General features: G+C 42.0%; 4 protein-coding genes across 9 annotated transcripts; 2 read left to right on the top strand and 2 right to left on the bottom strand.

Annotated features, from left to right (window-relative positions):
* Positions 1 to 2,988: 2,988 nt before the first annotated feature.
* Positions 2,989 to 4,438, top strand: LOC135650396 (protein RETICULATA-RELATED 3, chloroplastic-like). The gene has a single exon (XM_065169671.1). The coding sequence runs from the start codon at positions 3,050 to 3,052 to the stop codon at positions 4,169 to 4,171; it is 1,122 nt and encodes a 373-aa protein (XP_065025743.1). The 5' UTR covers positions 2,989 to 3,049; the 3' UTR covers positions 4,172 to 4,438.
* Positions 4,439 to 8,126: 3,688 nt separating this feature from the next.
* LOC135650617 (uncharacterized) lies at positions 8,127 to 8,630 on the top strand. Its single transcript, XM_065170101.1, has one exon. It carries the CDS (start codon positions 8,127 to 8,129, stop codon positions 8,628 to 8,630), a length of 504 nt encoding a protein of 167 aa, XP_065026173.1.
* A 1,762-nt stretch (positions 8,631 to 10,392) lies between these two features.
* On the bottom strand, positions 10,393 to 13,856 carry LOC103999629 (ABSCISIC ACID-INSENSITIVE 5-like protein 2). The gene is made up of 5 exons (XM_065170369.1): positions 13,387 to 13,856; positions 12,688 to 12,975; positions 11,041 to 12,523; positions 10,899 to 10,970; positions 10,393 to 10,793 (listed from the first exon to the last, which is right to left on the bottom strand). Exons 3-5 carry the CDS (start codon positions 11,605 to 11,607, stop codon positions 10,674 to 10,676), a joined length of 759 nt encoding a protein of 252 aa, XP_065026441.1. The 5' UTR covers positions 11,608 to 12,523; positions 12,688 to 12,975; positions 13,387 to 13,856; the 3' UTR covers positions 10,393 to 10,673.
* Positions 13,857 to 14,008: 152 nt separating this feature from the next.
* Positions 14,009 to 24,729, bottom strand: LOC103999624 (RNA-binding protein P). Of its 6 annotated transcripts, none has more exons than XM_009421423.3 (2): positions 23,312 to 24,729; positions 14,009 to 14,283 (listed from the first exon to the last, which is right to left on the bottom strand). In XM_009421423.3, the coding sequence occupies exon 1, from the start codon at positions 24,671 to 24,673 to the stop codon at positions 23,312 to 23,314; it is 1,362 nt and encodes a 453-aa protein (XP_009419698.2). In that variant the 5' UTR covers positions 24,674 to 24,729; the 3' UTR covers positions 14,009 to 14,283. The 6 variants fall into 6 exon arrangements, with proteins under 6 accessions (XP_009419698.2, XP_009419696.2, XP_065026440.1 ...); XM_009421421.3 differs by having other exon boundaries at positions 14,009 to 14,290; XM_065170368.1 differs by having other exon boundaries at positions 14,009 to 14,313.
* Between the last annotated feature and the right edge of the window lie 2,413 nt (positions 24,730 to 27,142).

Consider the following 27,142-nt stretch of genomic DNA (forward strand, 5'->3'; position numbering starts at 1 on the left):
CAGCACTAACATTGGGCAGTGGCGGTACCACCACTTGACACCCTACTGTTGGGTGGTACCACCGCTCAATCTGGTGGTACCACCGCCTGATAGTCTCTCGGAGGCTATGTTTGGACAATATCATCGCCTAGTCTGGTGGTACCACCACCTAACACAATATTGGAGACTGTGCCACGACGATTCCACCTATTGGGTCACTATTTGGGTTTTTCACTTGGCCCAACACAGCCCAAACTTGGGCCCAATTAGCCCCTAATTGAGTTAGCATAATTCCAATCCAATTACGCTTAAAACCTACTTTGATCTAGATAATTATTACAAAGCTAATCAAATATTGTCTGACATGTCATTAGTTCATCGACGCCTCGTCCGATTCTTTGGTGCATCATCCTTTCTTGTGGCCTATTGCCCAATCGGCCAGTTGACATCCACAACTCCAATTTTCTTAGCGTAATTTTCGCTCTTCTTGGCCCGATGCTCGAACCCATGGCCTGAAGCCTTCTGTCGATACGTCGACCGATCCTCTGCCTCGACATCCAGTCTTCTGATATGTTTCACTCTGGCCTAATATGATTATTTCTACTTTTAATTGTCTCTCCTTGATCGTAGCTTCCTGCGTTACTCAAAGCGCAGATCATATAAACACTATCAATTGGTTTCATCATCAAAATCTGAGATTCAACACCCCACCCCTTTGGGGGCAAGGCACCTTCTTCACGATAACCTTATACTTCTTTCTCAACTTGTCAATGCTAGCGTGGTGGTTGGATCGAGTCGGGCTTGACATTTCAAGCAACGGCTCACGGATAGTGGCTGAAGTTGAAGAGGCCATTATCGAGCCCGAAGAGGAGCCAGACACCTTCCTCTTTAAGGAATACAGATTCATAGAGGATCACAATCATAAGGCTACAGAAGATTAAAAAAAAGGATGAGATGAAGTGATGGGAGGTTCAATTCGTACTCCGAGGGGCCAGGTTGAGACTCGCATCGACTTGGCATGTAGAAGAGCGAGACCCAAGAATCAATTCACCATATAGGGAATCGCGATAAAGCAAAGAAGGTTTCTTAGGAGGCTTTGGATAATTAAATAGAAGAATGAACCTCACCCACTAGGTGAGGGAGGATTTATAGGGAGGGAGTCGGTCTCTCTCCTCCCACGATTGAGATAAGTGTCCCCTCCAAAAGGATGCCAACAAAATAAAGGATTTGAAAAGCATCGAATGAAGGATTCAAAATGCCTTAGATGGAGAACTCAATAAGCGTCGAAATCCGCCCCACGATGGAAGCACAAGGTAAAATTTGCCCAAGGTGCATGAATTAGGAAAACTCAACCCGCGTGAAGAGAAATTCACCATAGCGGAGGCACAAGACTAAATGTGCCTGAGGTGCATGAGTGAAGAAAACCAAACCCATAAGAAGAGAAATCCACTATAGCGGAAGCACAAGGCTGAATGTACCCGAGGTGCATGAGTCAGGAAAACCCGACCTATGTAAAGAGAAATCCGATACGGTAGAGACATAAGGTAAAATGTGCCTAAGGCACGTGCATCGAAATAACCCGACTCGCATGAAAAGAAATTTACCATGATGAAAATGTATGGTAAAATATACCCAAGGCACGTGAGTCAAGAAAACTCAACCCATGAGAAAAAATCTCAAACACTCTCATGTCGGATGAACTAGACATCGCACTTTGAATCTCTATCGAAAGAGTTCGAAGCATACCTTTGGGGGGGAAACAAATGATAAGGGATATATTGTTGGCCAATTATTTCACACATCACCTTCACGTGGTGCCCAAAGAGGAAGAAGATGAAGCTTCATTCTTGTCATTTATGATTAGAACGATAATCATAAGCTTCTTTCTCGTCATTTATGACTAGAAAGTAATCGCAAGCTTCCTTCTTGTCCTTTACGATTAGGTATAAAAGTTCGTCTTTAACATAGATAAAGAAAACTTTAGGGGACAACTCGTACCTGCACTCGTACATCTTGGGTTACTAACCTAGGAGTCGTAGGGACTAAGTTGGAAAACCTTTCTCGATCTCGGACTTTAGTGGCACCTTAGGAGTTCATTGTTTCCGCCTTAGAGGCACCTCAAATAATCCTACTTATACAGGTTTGGACCACGTCGAGCTAACCAAGATATCAACAACATCTTCCCCTAACAACTATTCTAGTTGATCTTAAATTATCATAAAATTTTATAAAAAAACTAAGAGATAAAATTAAATACACATAAATTTTTAGCTTAAGATAAAATCATTTGGAGATTAAATTACCCTCTTAATTGACGACCAATATCCATTCTATTATGCTAAAACTAGGTTGAGATTATATATAATTTTAATTCTTGATGCATAGAGATTATATTCACTTAATTTTAATTATCTTAAGAGAATATTTTAAAACATATCAAAAATATAAAATCTAATCATACGGAGTTAATTCAATTTAAATATAATTTATTCTCAGAAAATAAATCGAAATTGGTTGTCGAAATGAGAAGAGATTGATTGTGATTATCTAATTTAAAAATCAGAGTATAAACATAAATTCAATTTAATCCATTTCGGATTAAACGTTACGTGAAATCAATTGGTATTTCTAATTCACATGGCCCAAAAAAATATATAAAAAATCTCTCAACATAAACGGCCACTTAACGCACTCCCATTTTATCCCATAAATACCCTTGAATATGATTATAATCCCCAAAATGTCATTGTTGCACGATAAAATAGAGAGGGCGGATGGAATCGTACCGCTAATCTTGCTACAACCCAAAGAAGAGAGGTCTCACTAATCATCAATGCGAGAGCATGAGGTCTCACTAATCATCAATACACACAGGAAACAGCAAAGTTCCCATCTAGAAATCTTCAACGTCATCACACATTCATTATATTTGTCTTTAAAGCTGTTTCCTTATTCAATTAATACAGCGACTCTAACAAGGAACCTAATAGTTTGCGTTGTTCAACTCCCCTTCTCTCTCTCTTCCTCTCTCTCTCTTTCTCTCTCTCTCTCTCTCGTGAACTACGCCATCATGGCTGGCGTCGCGGTGAAGCTCCACCTCTCTCCGGTCCCAGATCTCGCCGAGAGCCGCCGCCTCCACGGACGAACCAACCACCATTACCATCCTTCCTTCGCCCTACCCTCAATCCCCCGCACTTACCCTTCCATCTCCATCCCCCTCCTCCTCCCCCGTTCCGCCAACCCTAGTCTCTCCCAGACTCTACCCTCCACCGACCCCCCCGCCCCCTCCAGTGGCGGGCCCTCCAAACCACCACACGGTCCCAGCGATAATGGCCGCGGCGGAGGCGGCGGCGACGGCGCCCCCGGCGATGATCACCACAGCGAGGAGCCGAGGTCGTCCGATCCGGGCGGTCCCCTTGGGCTCTTCCTCGAGGGTTGGCGTTCTAGGGTCACGGCCGATCCTCAGTTCCCCTTCAAGGTCCTCATGGAGGAGCTCGTCGGTGTCACCGCGAACGTCATCGGTGACATGGCCTCCCGCCCCAACTTCGGCCTTAACGAACTCGACTTCGTGTTCTCCACCCTCGTCGTGGGATCCATCGTCAACTTCGTCCTCATGTACCTCCTCGCCCCCACCGCCGCATCCGCCGCTGCCTCCTCCGCCCTTCCCGGCATCTTCGCCTCCTGCCCCACTAGTCACATGTTCCAGCCCGGTCCTTACTCCCTCTTCTCCCGTCTTGGCACCTTCCTTTATAAAGGTGCCACCTTTGCCGCCGTCGGCTTCGCCGCGGGGCTTGCAGGGACCGCCATCTCAAATGGGCTGATCGCGCTGCGCAAGCGGATGGATCCTGCGTTTGAGACACCGAACAAGCCTCCGCCCACAGTGCTGAACGCACTGACTTGGTCACTGCACTTGGGATTGAGCAGTAATTTCCGGTACCAGACGCTGAACGGTCTGGAGTTTCTGATGGAGAAAACCTTGCCATCCGCCGGATTCAAGGCATCCGTGGTGGTGCTGAGGTGCTTGAACAATGTTCTTGGCGGGATGACTTTTGTTATGCTCGCCAGGTTGACAGGTTCGCAAAAGGCGGGGGAAAGTGAGGAGGAGACTGGAGAGATCAAGGAGAAACTGGTAAGCCACTGTGTTCCAGTCGCAGAGGATGGTGATGGGGAGTCCCAGAGGAGCGAGTCTTAATAAAGGTGTGGTTTCTTTAGCTTCTTTGGTTTCTTTACTTTGTTAGTATAAACAAAGTTGGAACAAAGAAGTGATCTCGGGCTAGCAAGGAACATGAAGTGAAATTTATGTGGCCTTGTAAAGTGCTGTGGCTAAAAGGATGGATTTTAGTCAGGGTTGAAGTGAATCAATAAATGAGAGCCTGAGCGGCTTCTCTTTTCTTTGAAGTGCTGAGACTGGAATTTGGAATTCTGATCAACAATACTATCGTGAAAAGTTTCTACTTAACCACAGTGGTTACTGTGTGTGATGAGTGGTTGTTTTTTATGGTAATCTGCTACATGATTAATTATGATTAATAAAATATACGACATGCAAGTAAAAATGCGTTTTTTCTTGTATGGCTTCTTAACATGTCTTCATTTTAGATTTACTACTATACTGAATGATCTGAAACATGTCTGCATATGCATCTTATGGTAGGATAGGGACATGCTGCGTTTTGTGTTTGCTGTTTACATACACACACATTTCGTCATTTCTCTTTGTACATGATTTTTTTATGAAAGTGATATACTCTGAGAACATGAAGTAAATTATTGCTGACAGTTCTTTATTCAAGTGGATTGATCGTAACCTGTGGAACATATTGAGAGATGTGTTTACTTGCATTGCATCAAATGGTATATACCCTTCTTAACCAGTGAAGCAGCCTTTTGATCGATTTTCTCCAACAGAATTGAATGTGTTCCATTGTTATCTGAGTTCGTCTTGAAGTGCTTGGCTGCAAATTTCGGGATGCTGATAGAAAGTTTTGGTTTTCTTAATGAAGTGTCTCTGGAATATGGTGTAAGATTCCTACCAGTGGTTTAAGTCACTAGCAATTGTGACATCTTAGAAAGGGGCTTTCTGATGATTTGTATTGTGATGTTTTCCTTTGAAAATTTATGGTTACTATTGTACACATTTCGACACATTTGTCTACCAGAATCGATCCAACAATGTTGAAGTAGTGCCCTTTACAACAATTTCCCCAACATTGTTTTAGTGGCCTGTGTTCGACCACCTTTCTAGCCCTAGCATACTCTTTATCCCTCTATTGCCTACAGAAACAGAACACTCCAACCTGTTCAGAACTTTTGTGGATATCCCAATTCAAAATACTTGTTACTTCATTGTTCTGGACATCTGCTTGAAGATCAATAGTTATTGGCATTCTAAATATATGTTTCATCCATTAATTGTTAACGCCATCTACCCCCCCTTTTTTTTTCTCATTCAACCAGAAACAAATATATCAAATTCTTAGCCAGCACATAATTGGGTTAAAATCATTTTGTTTTTTTATCATGCAACATCATAGTAGTTTAGTAGTTGATTGCATCTATGATATTTATTCAGAAGTGTCAGGATCCTCTTATGCAAATAACTCATACTGTACTAAGATAAAGATGCTATGATGGATGTGTGCGGTGCTAGAAAGAGAATAAGAAATCATGAATAAGCATGGACTGGTCCTACTAAGCTTAAATGGTGGAAAAATTGTTTATGGCGAAATGTGAATTTCCATAAACATATTTATAAAGTCATACATTTTTAAGTCTTCGTGGATGTGAGGAGTTTTCATGGATTGGAACTTACAGCTGAAGCAGAATGATTCGAAGGGTGCAACAGGAAGGGTCTTCATTTGCAGTCACCAGAATGCACAACACCTCCACCTCTCAACATTTGACAGTCATTTCTTATCGCCAACGGTTAGGATGCAAGACTTCGTTGCAGCCATGTTCTATGATTGCATTAGAATTGATTTCCTTATGAATTAGATGCAACATAAACTGCAGATTCAATGAATGCTTATTCTTGCATATTGATAGCCTGATTTTGTTTCTTCTCAACAATTCTATCAGTGTCTATCTTGAAGTTAGAAGTCCCTTTTGGGGAAGAAGTATTTCTTTTCCTTGATCAAAGTCTTTGGGAGGTTGAGGATGCACATTATGTTATAATGGCCTAAATTTCTGTAGTAATCGAGTAGATTCATTCTCGGCAGCTTTTCTTTCTCTTTCCATGTTCTATCTATGGTTCAACAAATTATCTTCTTTTATCATAATTTATGCAGTGATGCCAAACACTATGGTTCTATTCAAATTATTTGAACTCCAGGACTACAAGAATGTAGACTTTCAAATCCTGCATTGGTACTCTTGTCCAATATTTTGAAGGTGTTGATTAGTTTAGTCGGTAAAGATATAAATTGTTGATGGTAATATCTTGTTTTAAATCTGAGTTTTCCTCTTACAAGTGTTAGCCCTGGCGACGAGCTTAGCCGCACCAAGCTTCGTCAATAGAGATGGAACTCTCAACATGTGAACAGGTACATAAAAATACTTGATACATTTGATCTAGTTTTCTTCTAAATAGTAATTTACTCATACCCCATGCCTCATTATCTTGGCGTTAATATATATTTTAGTCTTTATTATTCCTTTCTCGCCCTGTTTGGAAAGAAATGTCATATGACTCAGATTCAAAATGTGGTGTGTCCCATGGCTTCCTACTTTTCCTCTTCTTTTCTTTTCTCTCTTTGTAGAATGATATGTTTCTATCTTCTGTTTGATCTTCCTCTTGTCCATTTTAGATGACAAGAAGTTGATATCTATTTCACAGACTTGTGTCATATGAAGACTGGACAATGCATGTCAGTCTGTCAAAAATGACAAAAAGTTCATCATATATATTGCCACATGAAAGAAAGACTCTTCCAGTTCTTGTCAACTCTGGTCATTTATCCACTTGAGGCAATAATCGCTAATTTGAATGTTCGAAGTTGCCATCAGTCTGAACTTGGTACTTTTTTTTATTGGTTACGATATTGCTAGGCATTAAGTTACTATGTTGATACATAATTTATGAATTACTTAAATTTGTAAAATCAAGATATATTTTTTTATATCAAAATCTAAGAAACAAAGAGTGGATAGTTTTGTTTACATACAAAGGATGATTGTTCGAAAAAATATATCTATCTTTTTTTTAGGTTTATTTTTTTGGATGGTACCTCTTTTCATAATCTTAAACAGTTCTTTTTTTTATTTCAAAAATACTTTCTAAAAGCTATCATATATTTGTTTTTGTTTTAAAAACATTATATAGTGTTTTTCTTACAAAAACAGTGTGACATTAATATTTAGTTTAAAAACACAATGTAGTGTTTTTGAACTATTTTATGGATAAAAATATTATATGTATAATATTTTTTTTATTTTAAAAATACTGAATAGTGTTTTTTGAAGAGGTATTTTTGGAACATTAAAACTCAAAAGAAATAAAATTATTTTCCTAGACAGTCGCTTTACATGCCATGACTAATTATTTTGTATTAAAGAAGTAGGTTTTATGGCAGGGAGAAAGGACACATGGTAACAGTGAAGAAGACGAGGTCAGTTGGCGACGAGCTACTGTAGCTCTCCCTCGTAAATACGACACCCCTTCCCCCCATTTCTTCTCCGTTCAATGAAGCTGAAACATGAGCAACAATTTTTGAACCCCGAACCCTAAATCTAAATGACAAGTGCCACTTTATCGTCGGCCAATGTTTATTACACCCCCATTAATTTTGATGTTATTGGAAAGCATTTCTGCGCCTCAACCTATAAAGTAAGAACATGCAACATCGCCATATTAAATGAACCGATGTAGAGTTCTCAGTCGACGTTAAATCCCTATAGATTTGAAGCTCTACATTTCATCAAGGAGAACCACAAGTGTCTTTTCCTTGAGACTTGAGACAACATCATCTCCATAATGATGGTCGATTTAGCTTTCCAGATTAAATCCAGATGTCTGCATCCATACACCCGTACACAAATACGTAGATAATTTACTTGTGTTGTTTAGATCTCTAACTTGGATAGTAGTTGATCTTTGTCTACAAATAAAGAGTCTTTCTTCCTCACCTTCCATGCAACATGATATGAGCATGGGACTACTGACATGTCTGCTCGTCTCCATCCTCTCCATCCCCTTCTCCAACCTGTTGATCTTCCTCACCAGAACTCTTCTCCGGCTCGCCATGCCCATCATCCAGATGCATGCAAGAGCTCACTTTACGTGGCCGCCGATCTCCCAATTTCTCGGCCACGGTGCACCTTGGGACGACCAGGTTCTGCCACCATGCGACGTCGGCCTCGGCGTAGCGCAGTATAAGCGCGGCGTGGACGCGCCCAACGAGGACGTGGACTGCGTCTTCTGCCTCTGCGGCATCGAGGAAGACGACGAGGTCAGAGAGCTCCGGTGCCAGCACCTCTTCCATCGGCGTTGCTTGGATCGGTGGCTGGCGCACCGGCGGGCGGTGTGCCCGCTGTGCCGGGACGCCTTGGTGCCTCACGGATCGGTGGCGACGAAGAGCGGCGAGATGGACGAAGAAGAGCTCGACGATATGGCTGGGGTGTGGTTTGCAAGCTATTCGTGGTGGATGTGGTGACATCCGCTTCTCGCTGTAAACTTGGTGCAGCTGCGTTCTGCCTTGATCACTTGCCTTTAACGTTGGATTATTATTAATATCTTTACTATTATTGTTATTTTTAGGACACATGATATCGAACAAGTTCGTATGGTTGTCTATGTTTCTTTGCTCTCTCCATTCATTCCACTAATAAATATATATATGTATGATTTAGTTAAACATTATTTCTTCCAAGAAAGAAAAAGAAAAAAAGAAGATAAGAAAAGAAAGAATGAAAACATTATATCTTATCATTTGGGAATTGCGATTCTTCTCGATTCTTATGGATCAAATTCACTTTTCCATCTTTCTAATTCTCATGTTCTTAAATATCATGACTATGATAAGGTGATAGGCAATTGAATGTTTGACAATGACAAGTTCAACAAGTGGTGCTTGTGGCAATTGATGCGTAAGAATTGGGCATTGCATTAATTTGGTAGATAATATGATGCACATTGACTTTCTATCTTTTAGACTTAAATAATGTAGTTTTCAAGTAGTACAGCTATATATATATATATATATATATATATACAAAGTCCACTTAAATTGAGTTTGAGTATCCAATTTTATGTTCGACTTCCTCTGGGGTTTGGTAGCTAATCCCTTTTTTTCTCCTTCAAATAATAATTGGCGAAGAGAGAATTTAATATCAAAATATTGTTATTAAACGTCAGGTAAATTAGTTGATATTTTTATTAATTTATTAAGTGATATTTTGGATCCTCAACTTGTGGATATGGTATATGATTATTTTTGTTCGTAATTTAAAATATAAATGAGAATGGATCAATATGTTTAGTTTGTTTGACTCACTTAAATCAAATTTGGACATGATAGATCATACGGATTTCGGATCAAGTTTGTATATCTTTCATCGTCTTCGTATCCAATTCAAGTTCGACTACCTTTAGGGTTAAATATTTTTTTAAAAATAATAATAATAATCAATAGATATGAACTTAATCTCAAGATTTTTCTATTGCGAGATCAATTAATTAAGCTAGTTAACATCTTAAAATATTTAAGAATTGATATCTCGAACCTTAGTCCAAATATTTAGTTTGTTTGACTCAAATCGGGTATGGATATTCTTTAGTCGAGAATATGATATATTTAAATAGAAAAATTCGAGTAAGAACATAACCTTTCAGATTTATATTCGGATTTGTGTTCGAATAGAACGTGTAGACAACCAATCTGTTCCCAACACTGCACTCACTGCTTGGCAAACTGTTTATGCACATTTTTTCTGTCTGATGAAACGTCATGATCTAAGCTTTAATTGATACATAAATCACAATCGACCTCTATTATTATGCTGTGAGTCCTCATATTTAATCGCCAGAAACTATATAGAGAAGCTCAGTTTTCAAAATAGGAGGCACAGAGATGCCATGAATTTATATTAGATTGGTAACATTAACAGCGGTAATTAATTGGAATCCATAAAATTTAAATATTTCTTTGTATTTTGATGTCTGGAATAATGGATTTCGACTTCCAGAAATGAGTTCCTATCGAATAGAGTTAAGACTGATCCATTGACTATTATTGCATATAAAGCAATTTCATCATGTATGATGTTCTTGTAATGGGTGAGATACATAGTTTCCAATGTTCAAGTCTGTTGGTGTCGTCCTAATCAACACTGGTTCAAATTAAATGCAGACGGTGCGATGCTTTCGATACATTGACAGGTAAGGGTGGAATTGGATTTTTCAATCAGAAATAGTATTTTTAATGCGAAATCCTATGAAGCATTGGCAATCGAAGAAGGAATAACTCATTTTACAAGTTCAATGTGATGAACTAAATCTCATCGAGACATTGAAGAAAGAACTAAATCACATCCCATCTCCAAAGTAAAAGCATCCATTAGCACCACAAAGAGAGCACAGACAGCATTCGATGCTAGGAAGCCGAAACAAACACGGCAGCCACGGCCTGTTGAGCTTCCACCATCTCCCTCGTGAACATATCGAGCTCGATAGCTCACGTAACAGATGGGCAAATGTTTCACCGGATTACCTCATCAAAGATCGATATTGACATGGTCAGAATGGAGCTGAACTCGTACCGTCGGAGCTGGTGTTTCGGATCTGGATGTGGCATGTTACGTTCTACTGCTTCTAATTCCTGCAAGGAAGAAGAATCAAAGATGATGAACTTGGCAAGCTCAGCTGCATGCTTAGAACTTGGAGGGCTAAAAGATGTGTCAGGTTTGAGATTTAAGGACACTGCCTTGTGTTTCCCGAGTCTTTGGTTCTCTTCTTCAAGGAGGACGACCTTGTTCTCTAGCTCGTTCGTGTAAGCCTGTCATGAGATCCAAGCATGTATAAGATATGGAGGAGGGCGAGAGAGGGGATCGGTGTAGCCTCCTTACCTGCCTCCTTGCTCGAGATCGAGCAGCTGACTCCCGGTTCTTGATCATTCTCTTCTGCCTCCGCTCTACCATCTTCTCGGCCACGTCCTCTGTTGCTACGCTCCTCCGTCGTCTTGAACGCGGCGGCGCGGTCGCTGCAGCAGCCGACGAATTGCTCCCTCGGCCGGGGGAACGCACTGCATGAGCGTCCGCAACACCAGAATCCGTGCCTTGTGCAGCCGCGCCCGCTTTCGGCAAGAAGTCCTCGACGGTCATTTCGCCGAGCACAGCGCGTTCACTGCTCCCCTCCTCGTGCCGCAGCTGGATGTCCCTCCACGCCTCGACAATGGTCTTGTTGCTCAGGGCACGCGGCACGCCGCCGCTCCCACTGCAACGGAGCCCGTCGGCGACTAGAGGGGCACGCTCGAGGAGGTCGCCGAGGCTCAGGCCGTGCAGGGGCTCCCCCAGGCGGCTCTGGACCTCGTTGAGCGTGAGGCCGTGGAAGGAACCGTGTTCGGCGGCGGTCAGAGGCTGCAACTGCTGATCCCGGCCGCCGCCATGATCAGCCATCGTCTCCAAGCACGCCATTCGCCAACTTGCTTGCTTGGAGATATAGGATCAGAGCAAAGCCCCATGGGCCAGTGCCCACTTGCATGGTTCTTGGAATCCTACAAAGGCAGCTCCTTTTCTTATTTAACTCGTGATCCAGCCAACCAACAACTGCATGCAACATCCCGGGAGAGCTATTTGCAGGTTAAAATAAGAGAGCCAACAAACACAACATAATGAGCTGTGTCTTTCCCATACAAAAGATGGAAAGAAACCTAAAGAACACAAGTGGCCGAAAGATTTCATCTGCTGCACCACAGAAACCTACTTCAAGAATGCAGTAGGGAAAATGACAGAGAACCTAATCAGAAGAAGTTGCAGAGGCTCCCAACTCTCTACTCGGAAGTGATGCAGACAGCTCCAAGAGCAAGGGAGGGAAATCACTCAACACAAACCCAGGTTCTTCTTGCCTCCTGTCCCTGTGCTTGGTGACATAAATGAGACAAACCACCTGCACCATGCGCCGGGGATTGGCATTGGCTTCTTGTTAACACTCATCATCCAGACGATCCGGTATTTGACAGACATGAATCCACTGTCTCCACGTTCAAATTCAATTGGCTATGACGATAGAACTTGCAGAACCTTTTCTGCTGTACAACCCCCCCAAAAAAAAAGAGGACATCAGTGTGCTCATCGCTTGGGGTTGTGCCAAGTGGTCAGATCTCTGAAAAGCAGCAACAGAGACAGAGGCAAAAGTATGGAAATGTCATTGCCTAGTCGAAGATGTGCCATGTGTCACTGGTTGATTCCCTTGCAAAAGATTAAGTACGCAAAACCTTTACAAAAGCACTGCATTGGTGATTGTTTAGCTTGTGAGCAAAACTGTTGTTGAAGCTGCCCATTTCCTCATCCCACTTCTTCTTGTCCGTCCCTGATGCATGAGATCTAGCTTCTGCATTCGACCAAAATTCCCCAGCAAGAATCAGTTTGAATTAAAGCACGAGAAAGGACACTGGACTCTCTGTATGCATGTGTATGCACTATATACCGAGTCCCCATTCCTTGTGTCCTTTCTTCTTCGTTTAAGCTCAAGTTGCGTAATAGATGATGACTCACGGATGGGAGGATTGTAACGGAGGGTCACTGTGGAGAAACGCTTTGTATCAGAACGACCTCTTGAGCTTCACTCTTTCGAGGCAATTGGCTTTGTTCTTGGAAACGAGGGATCAACGCAAGTTCCGATGATGTATCGACTGCGTCCGCCCGTGCAGAAGTTGGCCGCCAGAAAAGCTTGAGATGAGCGAACTCGGTGATCGATAACGAAACTTGAAGTTGCAAGTTGGCTACTTTTACCCAATTGCGGTGAAGTCTGTGGACACTCTTAATTAGTTGCCCTCCAAAATCCTATAAGAGATTAGGAGAGTAGAGTTACCATCGAAAGAACTCGAGAGCAATGGCTCTGCTCTGAATCATTTAGCATGTCAAAAGAATTGGATATTTTGTACTAAACTGACCGACTTAAGATGGGTCATGATATTAATTGAGTTCAAAACGAGTATGGATAGAAAGGTACTGAAATATTTAGTTAAATGTAAACTCCGGTAACGTAAAAGTCATGACTATACATAAATCAGATTAAGATAAATGAGTGCAAGTAGAAAAACAAATACATAAATCAAATTCAGGACTGATTCATGCACTTGGGTAAGTTGTTGGATTCATGCACCGATTAAAAAGAAGAGGTAAGAATCATAAAATCCTGAGATCAAGATCCATCTTCATCATTTATTCTTAGAAAAAAAAATTGGTACATACCTTTTATGCAGGCAAACAATTAGGTTAATACCAAAAGCTGATCGATCAAGAGCTTTATTCGCTTGCACGTGCTTGAAAGGATTTCTCGAGGGGGATTCCAGTCGTAATGTAGTTCCTGTCAAAACAAACAGGTGCTTTCTGCAAACTATTTAGCAAAACAAACAATGTTTTTTATTTTATTTTATTTTGGAAGTAAACAGATGAAATCCCAATCAGGTGATTTATGTATATTTAGAAAAACATATACATAAATCTTAACAACTTTCTTTTAGCCTTTATTAAGCCAAAATTTCAGCATTGTCTTGGCACACACAAGATAGCGCAACCACAGCCGACGATCCTGTCCGTTCATAATAAGCTGGCCGGACTAAACCAAGAAAAGAAATATCGCACAAGTACAAAAAATTGCAGGGGTCAGAAACACAGTAACATAGAAAAGTACATCCAAGAGTAATTACCAATATCTAAAACTAGAACTTGCTTATACTAAAAAGGAATGGACTAGCTCATTGATCACGATAGATAGCCCAAGAAAGTTCTCATGGAAAATTATCCATTCGTCATTGACCTACCAAAAAAGGGCTGATTGGCAACCAACTGATTCATCACAAAGATGTCATCATAAAAAAGCGACAAGAAATTGCTTAGTATGAAAAAAATACTTCAGTTATGGCAACAACTAATATGTTCAAATAACCAGGACAATTCAATAAATAACCACAAAAGCTCACTGTAGACATAGTAATACAGTGCCCGAGTGTCTACTTAACAAGGAGAACCTGAATCTTCTAAAAGGATCTCTGTATGTCTCCTGAAAGCATAGCCTTTATGTCTGATGGTTCATCACACCTTCCAGCTCCTCTAGTATGGATATATTTCATTGTAGCCTGATAATACCTGCATTCTAGGAAAAAGGCACTATTTGTCCTTCTTTCTAGCAACAATAATAATCAGAAAAATACCCGAAGAAAGGTCTAGCTCTTACATATAGATATTGCGTCCAGTATGTTAAACATCAAATTAAAATTTGTATTCTGCAAATGGCACAAAGAAACAAATATACTCGAAACTGAAGTTTGCAAGCCAGCAAAATAACCATAAATGGGCTACCAGATTGTCATGGATAAATCTGTATAAAACGTTTTCGATGTAATATTTGTATATGTCTGTCTTTCAATTTTATTCATACTTTGCATAACCTGTAGAGGGCTTACAATAGACTTGACAGCCCTATTTTGGTTGGCTTTTGTGGCCATTTTAGTTCTATAAGCGTAAGTTGTGTGCAGGTAAAACTGTCAAAAAATAGGTCATCCATGTATTTTGGAGGTTTTCTAGCTTCACAAAATAGTGCAGAGTGTCAATCAGTACAGCAAGTGACAAATGGCTAGTGGGCCTTTGGGTCTTGTCTAGGGCTGGTTCATTGTCTTGTTCCGTAATAATGTCATGTGACCACTTGTGGGGACTTTTGGTTATGCAAGACCACCTTGGACCCTATTGCGCGACCATTCAAAGTTTGCGAAGTCTATGTTTGTAATTTACATTATCTATCAAGTGTTTGCTGAAATATCTACTTGTGAGGTCTCGAGTTAAACATTTTCTCTAAACTGCCTTCTCTTTTGTAGGTCCTTATGAAACCATATGAGGTTTTGGTGAGACTGATTCTTTGCAGACGAACACTCAAGGGTGTCACACGACTTAGGCAAAACCAACCAAGTCCGTGACATATGATATCAGAGTGATATAAGTACACTTAAAAACACTTAGTATGCAAATGTGAGGAACCTAACGTGGCTGCATTGAGGGTAGCTAACATGCGCAACTGTTTGAGGGAAACAAGCATAAAGACATAGGGAAAGGAGTCGCTCAGTGGAGCAAGCATCCGAGATTGGCATTCAGAGGATTGGGCAATCCTTCGTGCGAGAGGCACCACGAGTACAAGCGAGCTGGGAAGAACGCGTAATGCACAAAGATTGGGATGACTAAGTTTGAGCTACGACTCGACGTTTACAATCAAACTTGACAGTGCTAAAGACAAAATGGGCGCTTGGCAAAGGGTGAGACCGTGCAAGGAGGGATGGATTGCTCGACGACTAAAAGAGTTATGCAAAGCTCACAGAGGTGAGAGGAATTGCTAACTCGAAGGATTCGATACTCATGCAAGGGATTGTATACGGACGATGGATTGTCCATGGCCATCCCAAAGTAACTTCTCTTCAGCATAGGAAGGATACGTTCATAGGAGGCTGAAGTGTGTAGTAGGTTTAGCATGTTGCTAGGCCTTAAGGGGCATAACGAAGGCTATATGGGCGAAGAGTTGCAATCTAGCAAGTGCATTCACGGTGGCGAAACAATACACAGTTTATTTAGCAAGGCAAAGTAGTATAGGGGGATGGTGGTCTCCGAAACTTCTTAAGAGAAGGATGCAAAGAGAAAAGTTGCTCTAACGGGACATATATCCAAGAGGGATAAGTCTCGATTCTTCACAGAGAAAATCATATGCAACGGGCCATACATGTGGAAAGGATATCTCAAGACAATAGCTCCATAAAGCCCAATGGACCGAGTGAGCGACGAGGAGTCATCGCATGATCTCACACGTGGTAATGTCTTAGTGGACATATTGTGAGATCAAGTGAGGGAGCAATCTTAGGTAACACCAAACGAAAGTACACTTAGAGCCGATATGGAAATCGAATTCAACGAAGGTCTGACCTGTGGAATGGTGGGTGCAAGGGCTACCATCAACTCAATGCAAACCAAGGAGCAAAACAACTTAGGTGGAACTTAGTGAAATGCCCAAGTCGTATAAAGGAAATCAACATAGAAGATGGAACATAGAGCGAAGGGGTGAAGTTTTTCTTGGATAAAAGTCAAGGACATAAACTCTTGCAAAGGCAAGATCGAAATCATGTCGTTCCATGGGTCCCTCGTCCTGATAGAACAAACTTATCTTGTATGGTGTCAAAGTCGAAGGGAGCTTCGAGGCACATGCACCTTATCTCAGCGAAGCAATTGACGCAGGAACTAAGGTGACTCAACTTGCGAAGATGAAATTGGGGTTAGAAGACTTTGGCATGAAGCAAGAGAACACAAAAACAGCTACTCTTGAAGGATATGTTGTAGTGTTATCATTCCAATTATCGCAAAAGAAACTATGAACAGTGGAGATTGTGTTGGGGGCAGGGACCCAGGATCCAAACAATGACGCACCAATTTTAACAAAGTCAATGGACTTCGAGAGCTGCAAGGCAACATACTATTTTAGAGTTAAGCTTTGTCCGTGTGTAACCCAAGAACAGGTGAGCAAAAATCGATTGCCAAATGAACAAACACAATTGAAGGGGGTGGAGGCCCTGCGATGTACTGCTAAAGGCTACACATAGAGAGATCACAGTCCGAGTTCATCCCACAAAGATCAAAATGCAATGAAGATGTCATTAGGCAACGTGGTGCAGTAGATCGTAGTGGAACAGTTTAAGGCAATACAACACATATGGGAAAAGTCCCGTTAGGGATTTGATCATACAGAGGTATGGTCGGAAGCTACTGAGAGCCCCACTCCGGTGAGCAACATGACGACAAAAAGGGCTATAAATTCAAGGAATGAATATTATGGTACCACAAAGACGGATCTTACATGCGTGCACCGAATTTTTCATCAGATGAAAGCTTTGGTCATCAACATATGAGAGCTGTGTATCACCGAGTGAGATTTTAAGTGCAAGTGCCAATGAGCCCCATGAGGGGGACTTAATCATACAAAGGTATGATCAAAGAGATTGAAAAGTTAAACTGCTCCAGAGCTTATATTTGCTTGAGGGAGATCGACAAGTCAAGGACAAGGCCGAAAGAGCGAACGTTGTTACCAAGAACGCAAAAGAGAACAGAATCGATACGATCCCTACAGCATGATGGCGAAGGCTATACGTGGAAGTGACAGTTTGTCTTTCCATCGAGCAAGGGAAACTGCTCGGAGAACACAGAGATATTGAAACAGGTGGTTGAAAAGAGCAAAAAAACGACGACAAGTCTAGAAGGACTTAGCTACCCAAAACCAAGCGTTGATTAAGATAGAGGTGGACTCGAAGGAGTGCCACAATGTCGAAGAAGCGGATGTACCGATCACGAAGAAAGGGACACAGATGCAAGGCGACGGATAATAGGGCCATGGGCATGGTATCGCCATGGTATCGCAGAGGCAAGACTTTCATGGAGTCAACAATCCCTTGCTCTCATGGAGAAAGAATATATGGTCATGAAAGGGGGACGAAGAGTGGAGAATGCAGAGGGAAACTCCAAGTACTAAGACCACACCAAAAGGCAAAGACCAGGGGATTTCATAAGACTGGTGTCGACGGGCTTCCCATCAAGATAGTCGAAAGTGGGGGACTTCAGGTCGATGTAGGAGTGCTCGACCAAGGAACGAAGTAAGCAACACATGGTGTTGCATCTTTTCTACTTAGAGGAATCGGCAACGAAAATGATGGGGAAGACGATACAATCCAAGAGACGACCAAGGCTATCAAAGACTTACTCCAAGTTGGGGTGAAATTTTGCTCTTTTCAAGCAAAACTTCTTACATTCCGAAAGTTCGATGGCAATGAAACTAATTGCAATAACTAACACAACATAAGGAGTGCAAATATTTCATGTGCTTCAGAAGTATGAGTAAATAGTAGACGAAAGATAGTAACCAGCTTGATACATAAAGTACAACCCTCGAGAAGACGGACGAAATCGAGTAACCTTTGTCTTCTCAACTCTTAAGAGAATAAGCGAAACCGAGTACCATAATTCTCTTATTTATCCAGCAAAGGAGTTCTGCAAATGTTCAAAGAAACTTCGAAGAAACCTAATACAAGACAACAGTTATCAAATCCTCACCAACGGTGATTGTTCTATCGAGAGTAGATTGTCCACCTCATTTCCTAACTGAATGTCAATCAAAAGCAAAAGTGATGCGAACCTACTTGGAGGCGACAACTAAATAGAAGAAGAATCGATCGACAAATTTTGCAAAGGAAAAACCTTCAAAACTTCAAAGTCTGCAAAACGATGCTCATTAAAGCTCCAACAGGCATCCAATCAGTTCAAGCAACACAAGACATTTGAGAGATTAACGCATAATAAGGAAGATCTTTTCCTTCATATGAGAAATCCACAAGAACCAGCTACGAATAACACAACTCAATCGACTCCACACCAGAGTCAAAGTTATTGACCTAGAGCAGTTGGAAGCCGAGGGAAGTGCATTGTAGCTAAAGCATAAGATTAAAGGTTCAGCGAAGACAAGGAGATGTAGCGTCCACAAAGGCTTCGACAAGGATGTCAAAAGAATAAGTGGGAGAGAATGTCATGGACAAATCCGTACAAAGGGTGTTCAATGTAATTTTTGTGTATGTCTGTGTCTTTTAGTTTGTTCATACTTTACATAACATGTAAAGGACTTACAGTAGGCTTGACAACCCTATTTTAGTTAGCTTTTGTGATCATTTTACTCTTGTAAACACAGATCATGTGCAATCGTCGCACAGAGGCAAAATTGCTTAAAAATAAGCCATCCACCAATGATTTAAAAAGCGCTAGGCGCCAAAAGGCGCCAAGGTCCAAAAACACCCGAGGCGCTAGGCGCTCGCCCGAGCGAAGCGAGGCGCTAAAATATAAAAATATAAAATATAATTAATAAATATAATTATTTAAAATTTTAAATAAAAATATATAATATATAATATAATTAATAAATATAATCACATTAACAGTATAAACCTGCTGACGGAGAAACGAGGAAGCAGCGGCGAGCGGCGGCGGCGGCAGCAGCGGCGGCGAGCGGCGACAGCGGCAGCGGGAAAGGGAGCGGAAGGCAGGAGCAGCGGAAGGCCTCGAGGGAGGCGCGAGCAGCGGGAAGGCTCGCGTGAGGGCTCGCAGGAGGCGAGAGGGCTCGCGGGAGGCGCGAGTAGTGGGAGGGCTCGCGGGAGGCGTGAGCAGCGGGAGGGCTCGAGGGAGGCGCGAGCAGCGGGAAGGCTCGCGGGAGGGCTCGCAGGAGACGCGAGCAGCGAGAGGGCTCGCGGGAGGCGCGAGCAGTGGGAGGGCTCGCGGGAGGCGCGAGCAGTGGGAGGGCTCGCAGGAGGCGTGAGCAGCGAGAGGGCTCGCGGGAGGCGCGAGCAGCGGGAAGGCTCGCGGGAGGGCTCGCGGGAGGCGCGAGCAGCGACAACGGCGAGCAACGGCAGCGGGAGCAGCGGCAGCGAGCGACGAGATCGCGATCGGGATCGGGATCGAGAGCGGCAGCGGCAGCAGGTTAGTGTTGGGTTAGGGTTAGGGTTGGGGTTATATCGGTTTAGTTGGTTCGATTGAACCAACTAACAATCGAACCAGGACTGAACCAGACCTAAAATTCTGGTTCGGTCGCCTTGGTTTACCCAGGCGCTCGCCCGAAGAGCCCAACGCCTGGGCTCGGGCGAGCGCCCAGGCGGCGCCTGTTTGAAGCGCACCGCCTGGGACATTAGCGAGGCGCTCGGGCCTCGCCTCGCCTCGCCCGAGCGCCTAGGCGAGCGTCCGAGCGCCTTTTGCAATCACTGCCATCCACACAACCATTTTGGGGGTTTCCTAACTCCACAAAGTGGTGCGCAGTGTCAGCCAGTATAGCACACTAGAGCTACATGAGTGACACATAGTTGGATGAGCCTTTGGGGTATTGTCAAGGGATGGTTCACTGTTTTGTTCGGCAACAATGTCATGTGAGCACTTGTGGGGACTTTTGATCACAACAAACGACATTAAACCCTTGGTTGCGTGACTGTTCAAAGCTTGCAAAGTCTATATTTGTAATTTGCATTACCTATCAAGTGCTTATTGAAATGCCTACTTGTGGAATTCCGAATTAAACGCTTCCTCTGACTCGTCTTCTCCTTTACAGGTCCTTACGAAACCATAAGAGACTTCTAGAAGACTAACCCTTTGCGAATGGACACACAAGGATGCCGCACAACATAGGCAAAATCAACTAAGTCAATGACAGTATGGCACCCACTAATAGAAAGTGTAACAAAACACATTAACAATCAATAATAAAAAGAAAATCAGCAAAGCATAACGGCCAACATAGTTTCTTTTTCTGGCTTCGAAGTTTATCTAAAACCCCAACTTCAATTATCAAAGACAACTTACCATCTTCATTTACTAACAGCTTGCTTCTCTACATTTTGTCATCATTGCATCCTGATAACCAGCATTAATAATAAACTGCCAAGCTTAAGACAGATCAGTTGCACTAAGTTCTTTTCTTCTGGCAGTCAATCTACAAGAACATCCTCACTAAACTTCTATTCATGGGTTACTGCCCTTAAATCTGAACTTTCCAATTCCATGAAGCACCAAGATGCAAAGTCATCTGATATTCAAAGTAATATATGGACTCTAATAGGTATCCTTAACAAATATAAAATTCCAACCTAAGCAGACCATGTTTACTTTAATATTGACGGGCACTGCCACTGCTCAAGCCCCTGCTTGGGTTAGAAAACCAGGCCCTAGCTGAGCTCACTTGTGGTATAAATTCAAGTGTTTTTCAACCCTCATCTGACCATTTTCAGTGCCCAGTGTATGATACTCAAAAGTAATCTGCATGTGAGATGGAGAGATTTAAACCCTAAATAGACTCCTACCTCATTAAAATTAACCACTCTCTGTGTTTTCTTTTTCCCTATCCCAGGCCATCATCACTGTTCCTTGAGTCGTCCATATTTTATTCACTAATTCTAATGGTGGCTTTTTGCTGATGCTCCATGCTAAGCTTGCAGCTGGGTCGAAAACTCTACAGGTCAGGTTCCACTCTAAACTCCCAAGCTAATACGGTATGATCCTCCTATTGGGATATTCTCTATTCGAGGAGAATTGACCTCCCAAAGATGAACAAGGGAAGGAAAACCACCACTAGTCCACCATTGTTTTATTGCGTCGGAAAGATGCTCAATTTCAAGCACAATTCCTATGATTTACAATCTCAAATATCTAAAGGAGTAATAAGAGTTCCTGTGAGGAAAAAACATTTCCCTCACAGGAGATCTCATCTCACACAAAATTCTATACAAAGACATCTCTCCTAGTGGCTTATATATATCTGGTCCAACCTCTCTATATATCCAAAACAGAACTTTTTAGCACTACAAGGATTCAGAAAAAGACTTTGATCATAAAATAATAAAAAAACAACAATGAAAAATCAAAAGGAACACAGTAGTCTATCTAAAAGACCATTATCTAGGGCTAGCTAAGGTGTGACCCTGACAGTGGTTGGGGATTTGGTCACTCGATAACACAAGCTCACATAATCTTCCTCTTACCTCCATTTCTCTCTGCACTGCAAAACCTCTCATCTAGAGTATTATAACTGATATTCTCTCTTATAAAGAATAACTGGGGCTTCTTTACTCTTTGTTTCAATGGTCCTCACAGCAATCAGTCATTTGGTTCCTCATTGTCTGGTGACCCTAAGCCAATGCCTTCCTTGATCCTTCCTGCTGGTGGATGGATGCTGTGTAAACTGACTTTGACCAAGTTTCGAAAATAAGCTATTGCCAGACTCAGGTTAAGGACGGTGGTTTTGAGGTCTAATCAGGTTTCAGCTAGTGTTTGGTCATTCCATAAGAAAGCTCGCATGATCTTTCTCTCGCCTTTGTAAAACCTCCCATATAGAGTATTACAACTGTATTTTTCACTACATAAGAGATCTCTTAACCTTCTATATGCTCTCTGTTTCAGTGGTACTCATCTAAACCCTGCCATAGAGTCCATCACTGCCTATGTGGCCCTAAGCCAAAACCTCCCTTGATCTTTCCTGCAGGCAGACAAATGCTGAATAAAATGACTTTAACCAAGCTTTGGAAATAAGCTAGTGCTGGGCTTAGGTTAAGGTTTTGATTTTGAGGTCAGATCAGGTTTCAGCTGGAGAGTCTTAATCCTTTGGCAATAAATAGAATGAGCTCTAGCAAACAAGCCTCAGCTACAAATATGAATTCCGGTGACATCCACACATGTTCATAAATCAAATGCTTCACATAACAAGCCAATATTATAAAATTTTAAAATGGCCTTTAGTGCAAACTCTCCAACAAATTCAACACCTCATGTTTTAAGATCATCATTGCACTAGATGTAAGTTTCTGGCACATAGCTGATAAGAAAAGTAACAAAATATTGTAATTCACATAATGTTGTGTGATATTGAGCTACTAATATTCTTACAAGGAGTAGAACTCCATTAGTATCATTAACAATTAACATATATGTACAATGAAACATTACCAGTTTTGTTCATTTAATACCAGTTGTAAAAGACATTTATATCTTATGTTAGTCTAGATGCTGATTCTCATATAAAATAATAGGCTCACTAAACAAAGAAGGCAAAGGATGGCAAAAGAAATGTCAAGCAAATCATCATAAAAACTTACCAATTCCACACTGAATAATAACCAAGCACAAAGATATTAACTACAGAAGAAGCAAATGGCCACAGCTTAAATACTTGACGGCTTTCACCTTTCGTATTCACTAATCTAAGACTTGCAAAAATCCATTATAAATTATATCAGCTTATTTTGCTTTAGCTTGTATTTTGACTTCCTTTTAGAGAAACAAGATTTGATCCTCTTTTAGATAGACATGATTCAATCCTTCCCTGGCCTATGCATAACTGAAATTTGTCCTTCTTTCTGTTGCATTTTCCTTGAATTAGTTGCCTCCAATTTGTTTGATGAAGATGCTAGCACATGAATGCTATGACTAGAATGACTAGATGCAATAAAATTTATCAGCATGCCATGTGGAACTATGTACTTTTTGCAATTAAACCAGAGAGATGTAAAAGTTCAATAAAAGCAAGCAAGCTTTGCTATGTTAACATTGCAAGGACTTCAGAATAACTCACCTAGCGCCCAAAGTATGGTGGCAAGCCATTACCAAGTGATCCAATATCAGACTTTGACCTTACCCCTGTTGATGAAGACAAGTAACTGTTCTGATAAGCCCCCAATCCTTGCAAAGCTACCTGCGATTGATAGCTCCCAATTACACTGGGACTGATACTATTCACCCCTGTCCCACCTCCACCAACCCCTCCTAATCCAACTCCATAAGGTGGAGGAGTCATCCCACTCCTACTCAGAGATGGTGACATCCCTTGAGCCACCGGACCCTGGTTCAGCACTCCAACCCCAACATTCTGCCCCAACAACCCCACTGCAGGGTTTAAACTCTGCCCAACTAAACCAGCCACCGGATTGAGACCCATTAAAGATTGTGAAGCATAGGTCAGCGCTAAATCGTTTGGCTGCAACATCGCCGGCACATTGGCACCCCCAATTGCCTGATTTTTCGGCTTAAGCCCCTCGACCGCCCTCTGGCAGCTCAGCTCACAGCCCTCGAAGAACTTCTTCGGCTCCTCCAGGGCCTTCCTGCACCCCTCGACCGTCTTGTAGACGAAGATGGCAAAACCCCGCAGCTTCCCCGTGGTCTTGTCGTACCCCAGCGGACCTTCCTCGATTTCCCCAAACTTGGCAAATAAGGCACGCAGCCGCTCGGGGTTCACGTGTTCCCCAATGTTGCTGACGAAGATCTTGCGGCCGGTAGCCTCGGGGGCAGGGCCCTGGGCGCCGGGAGGGCCAAAGGATGCCAGCTGGCAGGAGGTCATGCGGTTGCCGATCTTCTTCTGAGGCTCCAGGAGGGCTCTCTGGGCCGCAGCACGCGTGCGAAAGAGGACGAAGCCGTAGCCCTTGCAGCGGCCAGTGGCGCGGTCCGTGACCACCTTGCACTCGTCAATGACGCCGTAGGTGGTGAAGGCGGCGGCGAGGACCTCGGTGGTGGCATCCCAACCGAGGCCGTGGACAAAGATCTTCCGGTGGACGGGGTCGGAGTCGGCCGCAGAGGCGATCTGGGAGAGGAGAGAGGGGTTACGGAGCGCGGCCTCCTTGAGGAGTTCGATCAGCTGGTCCTTGCCGAAGGGCTCCAGGAGCTTGCGTATTGACTCACGGTCCAAGACATCGGCTTCTTCTACTTCTACCTGTTCCTCCTTTTCCTCAGATTTCGCCTTCTTCTCTTCTTCTTGGTCTTTGGCTTCGTCTTCTTCTTCGACTTCTTCTTCTTCCTCTTCCTCCTCCTCCTCCTCCTCTTCGGATCCTTCTTCTTCTACTTCTTCCACCTCCTCCACCTCTTCGACTTCTTCTTCCTCCTCCTCTTCCTCCGACGAGGAGGGTTCGGGGATTTGGACAGGTGGCTTTCGCTTTTTCGCCATGGCGACGATGAGGTACGGATTACCCTGAAATTAGGGTTTCGGAATGGAACAAACAAGAGGGCTTCGTTTTCTTATATATATATATATATATATATATATATATATATATATACATAGGCCTTTAATACAAGTATTTATTTATAGGTCCAAACAAATAATGAGCAAATCTTCTAAAAAGAATCTTTTTTTATTTTCCTATTTGTTCTTATAAAGTTTTTTTTTTTAAGACAAATTACTTTTATCCTACCTCTGTCGATCATTGCCTTGGCCTTCACCCCATGCTCTCAACCCCGCTCTCTACATCTCTCATCTTCTCTATGCATTCTTCCCATTGAGATTGTAGCTATGACAAGAGATGGGAGGACAAACGAGGGTGATGGTAATTACATCATCATCGTTCTTGTATGTGCACTCTCGTCTTCGTTGTTGTCCTCCCTCACGACAACTTTGTCCTCGTTATTATTATTACCATCGAGTAAGACTACAACCTCTTCGATGTGCTCATCCCCTTTGACCTCATTGTCTTTGTCTTTCATCGTGCTCACCTCGTTTACACCTCTAGTTGTATTGTGCATGCCAATGATCGAATATGCGTTAACGAGATTTAAGAGACCACGAGTGAGGACGATGGTAAGTATTTATACATAGGTCCAAAAAATAATGAGCAAATCGTTTAAAAAATTATTTATCCTTCTTTTTCTAATTAGCATTTCTTTTTTTATTTATTATGGTAGAATGTTGTTTTTCTAAAAATAAAAGTATTTCTATCCTCTACTTGTTGGTCATTGCTTTCGCGCCGCTACTCGCACCTATGTTTCTTTTATCTTGTTAGGATTAAGTCGACATTAAAAGGGGAGGTGAATTAGTGTTTATGATAAAAATTTCATCAATTCAGAAAATTTTAATGATTTTAAAAAATTTGATTCTATCAAACCTATATCGGAATTCATATCAAAGTATTTTACTTAAAGTAAATATAATAAGCAATTAAAACCAGAGAACAGTAATAACAAAGAGAAAAAGAGAGTGCACATCAAATTTATAATAGTTTGTTCGTCATGACCTACATTCATTCTCGATTCCTCCTCCGTTAAGGTCATCGGCGTCTACTAATGATCTTTCTTCAATGGGGAAGACCAACCACCCTCTTACAATGCTTCCTCCTTTTTACAGGTTTAAGAGATAACTCTTAGAAGCCTCATATCTCTTCTTGAATTATTACAAAACTAGAAAGAGATGAGGACGCTTAGCAATTTTACAACTCAAAATATCAAGATTTTTGTCCATACTTTCGTGCTCTTTCATGCAGGAAAGAGTGGGGTATTTATAGGCCCCAATGGCTTCAGAAATTGATCCAAAAAGTGTCTCATTCTGGGTTTGGTTTCTGGTGTACTGACAGTACCACTATCATTATTGGACGGTACCACCGCCTCTAGATTAACATTAGGTGGTACCACCACCTAGTTTGGGTGATACGATCGCCTGACAGAGCATTGGAGATCGGACTCTAGCGGTACCACCGCCTAATAGGGTAATACCATCGCCTAATAGCATTAATTGCCGATGGTACCATCGCCTAAACCACTTGGGAGGCTAAGCTTCAAGCGATCCCATCGCCTAATCTGGGTGGTGCCATCGCTTGACGTGGCTCCAAGTGGCTGAATGAGCCATCCAACCAGCTTAATTCAGCCCTGTTAAAGGCCCAATTGACCCCTAGTTGAGTTAGTAGGATTTCCCTAAAACTAACTCGAATTGAAACTCTAGCTATAACAATTAAGGCTAGACAATTATAATGTAAGCAATCTTAGTTGTCTTGTATGTCAATTATTCATCTGAACTCTCGGTGAAGTTCCAGCAAACTCCCGACGAGCTTTCAGCGAACTCTCAACGAACTTCCGGTAAGCTTTCGACGAACTCTCAATGAACTTCCAGCGAGCTTTCACTGCATCATTCGATCCTTTGGTGTATCCCTCGATTCATTCGGCCCAATGCCCAATCATTAACTCCGGCCCAACTTCGATTCTTCTTTAATCGTTTTATATTTCTAATGATCGTAGTTAGTCCTGCATCACTTATTTCAACACATAGATTAGATCATTAATTCACCAATTGATTTTATCATTAAAATCTGAGATTCAACAATCTCTCCCTTTTTTATGATGACAACCAATTGATGACAGAGTTAACCTTAACTCCCTCTAACTATATGTCATATTAAGATAAGGCAAACTTGAATTCAAAAGAAATCATAACCTTTAAATTTAAATGAAACTATTTCAATTATAGTAATCAAATGTAATATATCATATCAAAATTATGCATCGCTTCAAATTATCAAAATGTAACATGTACAATGATACCAAAAATAAATCAACATTACTTTAGCCATAACATACATGATACTAAAGCATTCATAATTTCATGCATTACATCATATCAAAAATATGCAGAATATCATGCATGGTAATA

Source organism: Musa acuminata, chromosome BXJ3-10 (genome assembly GCF_036884655.1).
Source record: "Musa acuminata AAA Group cultivar baxijiao chromosome BXJ3-10, Cavendish_Baxijiao_AAA, whole genome shotgun sequence".
Classification (NCBI taxonomy): Eukaryota; Viridiplantae; Streptophyta; class Magnoliopsida; order Zingiberales; family Musaceae; genus Musa; species Musa acuminata.

What these genes read in the sequence shown, in the direction of transcription:
- LOC103999624 (XM_009421423.3), bottom strand. Translation starts at nt 24,673, where the DNA reads ATGGCGAAAAAGCGAAAGCCACCTGTCCAAATCCCCGAACCCTCCTCG.
- LOC135650396 (XM_065169671.1), top strand. Translation starts at nt 3,050, where the DNA reads ATGGCTGGCGTCGCGGTGAAGCTCCACCTCTCTCCGGTCCCAGATCTC.
- LOC103999629 (XM_065170369.1), bottom strand. Translation starts at nt 11,607, where the DNA reads ATGGCGTGCTTGGAGACGATGGCTGATCATGGCGGCGGCCGGGATCAG. An exon ending in GATCTCGAGCAAGGAGGCAG is followed by an intron (nt 10,971 to 11,040) that starts GTAAGGAGGCTA and finishes ATCTCATGACAG; the next exon opens with GCTTACACGAACGAGCTAGA. An exon ending in AAAGACTCGGGAAACACAAG is followed by an intron (nt 10,794 to 10,898) that starts GCAGTGTCCTTA and finishes TCTTCCTTGCAG; the next exon opens with GAATTAGAAGCAGTAGAACG.
- LOC135650617 (XM_065170101.1), top strand. Translation starts at nt 8,127, where the DNA reads ATGGGACTACTGACATGTCTGCTCGTCTCCATCCTCTCCATCCCCTTC.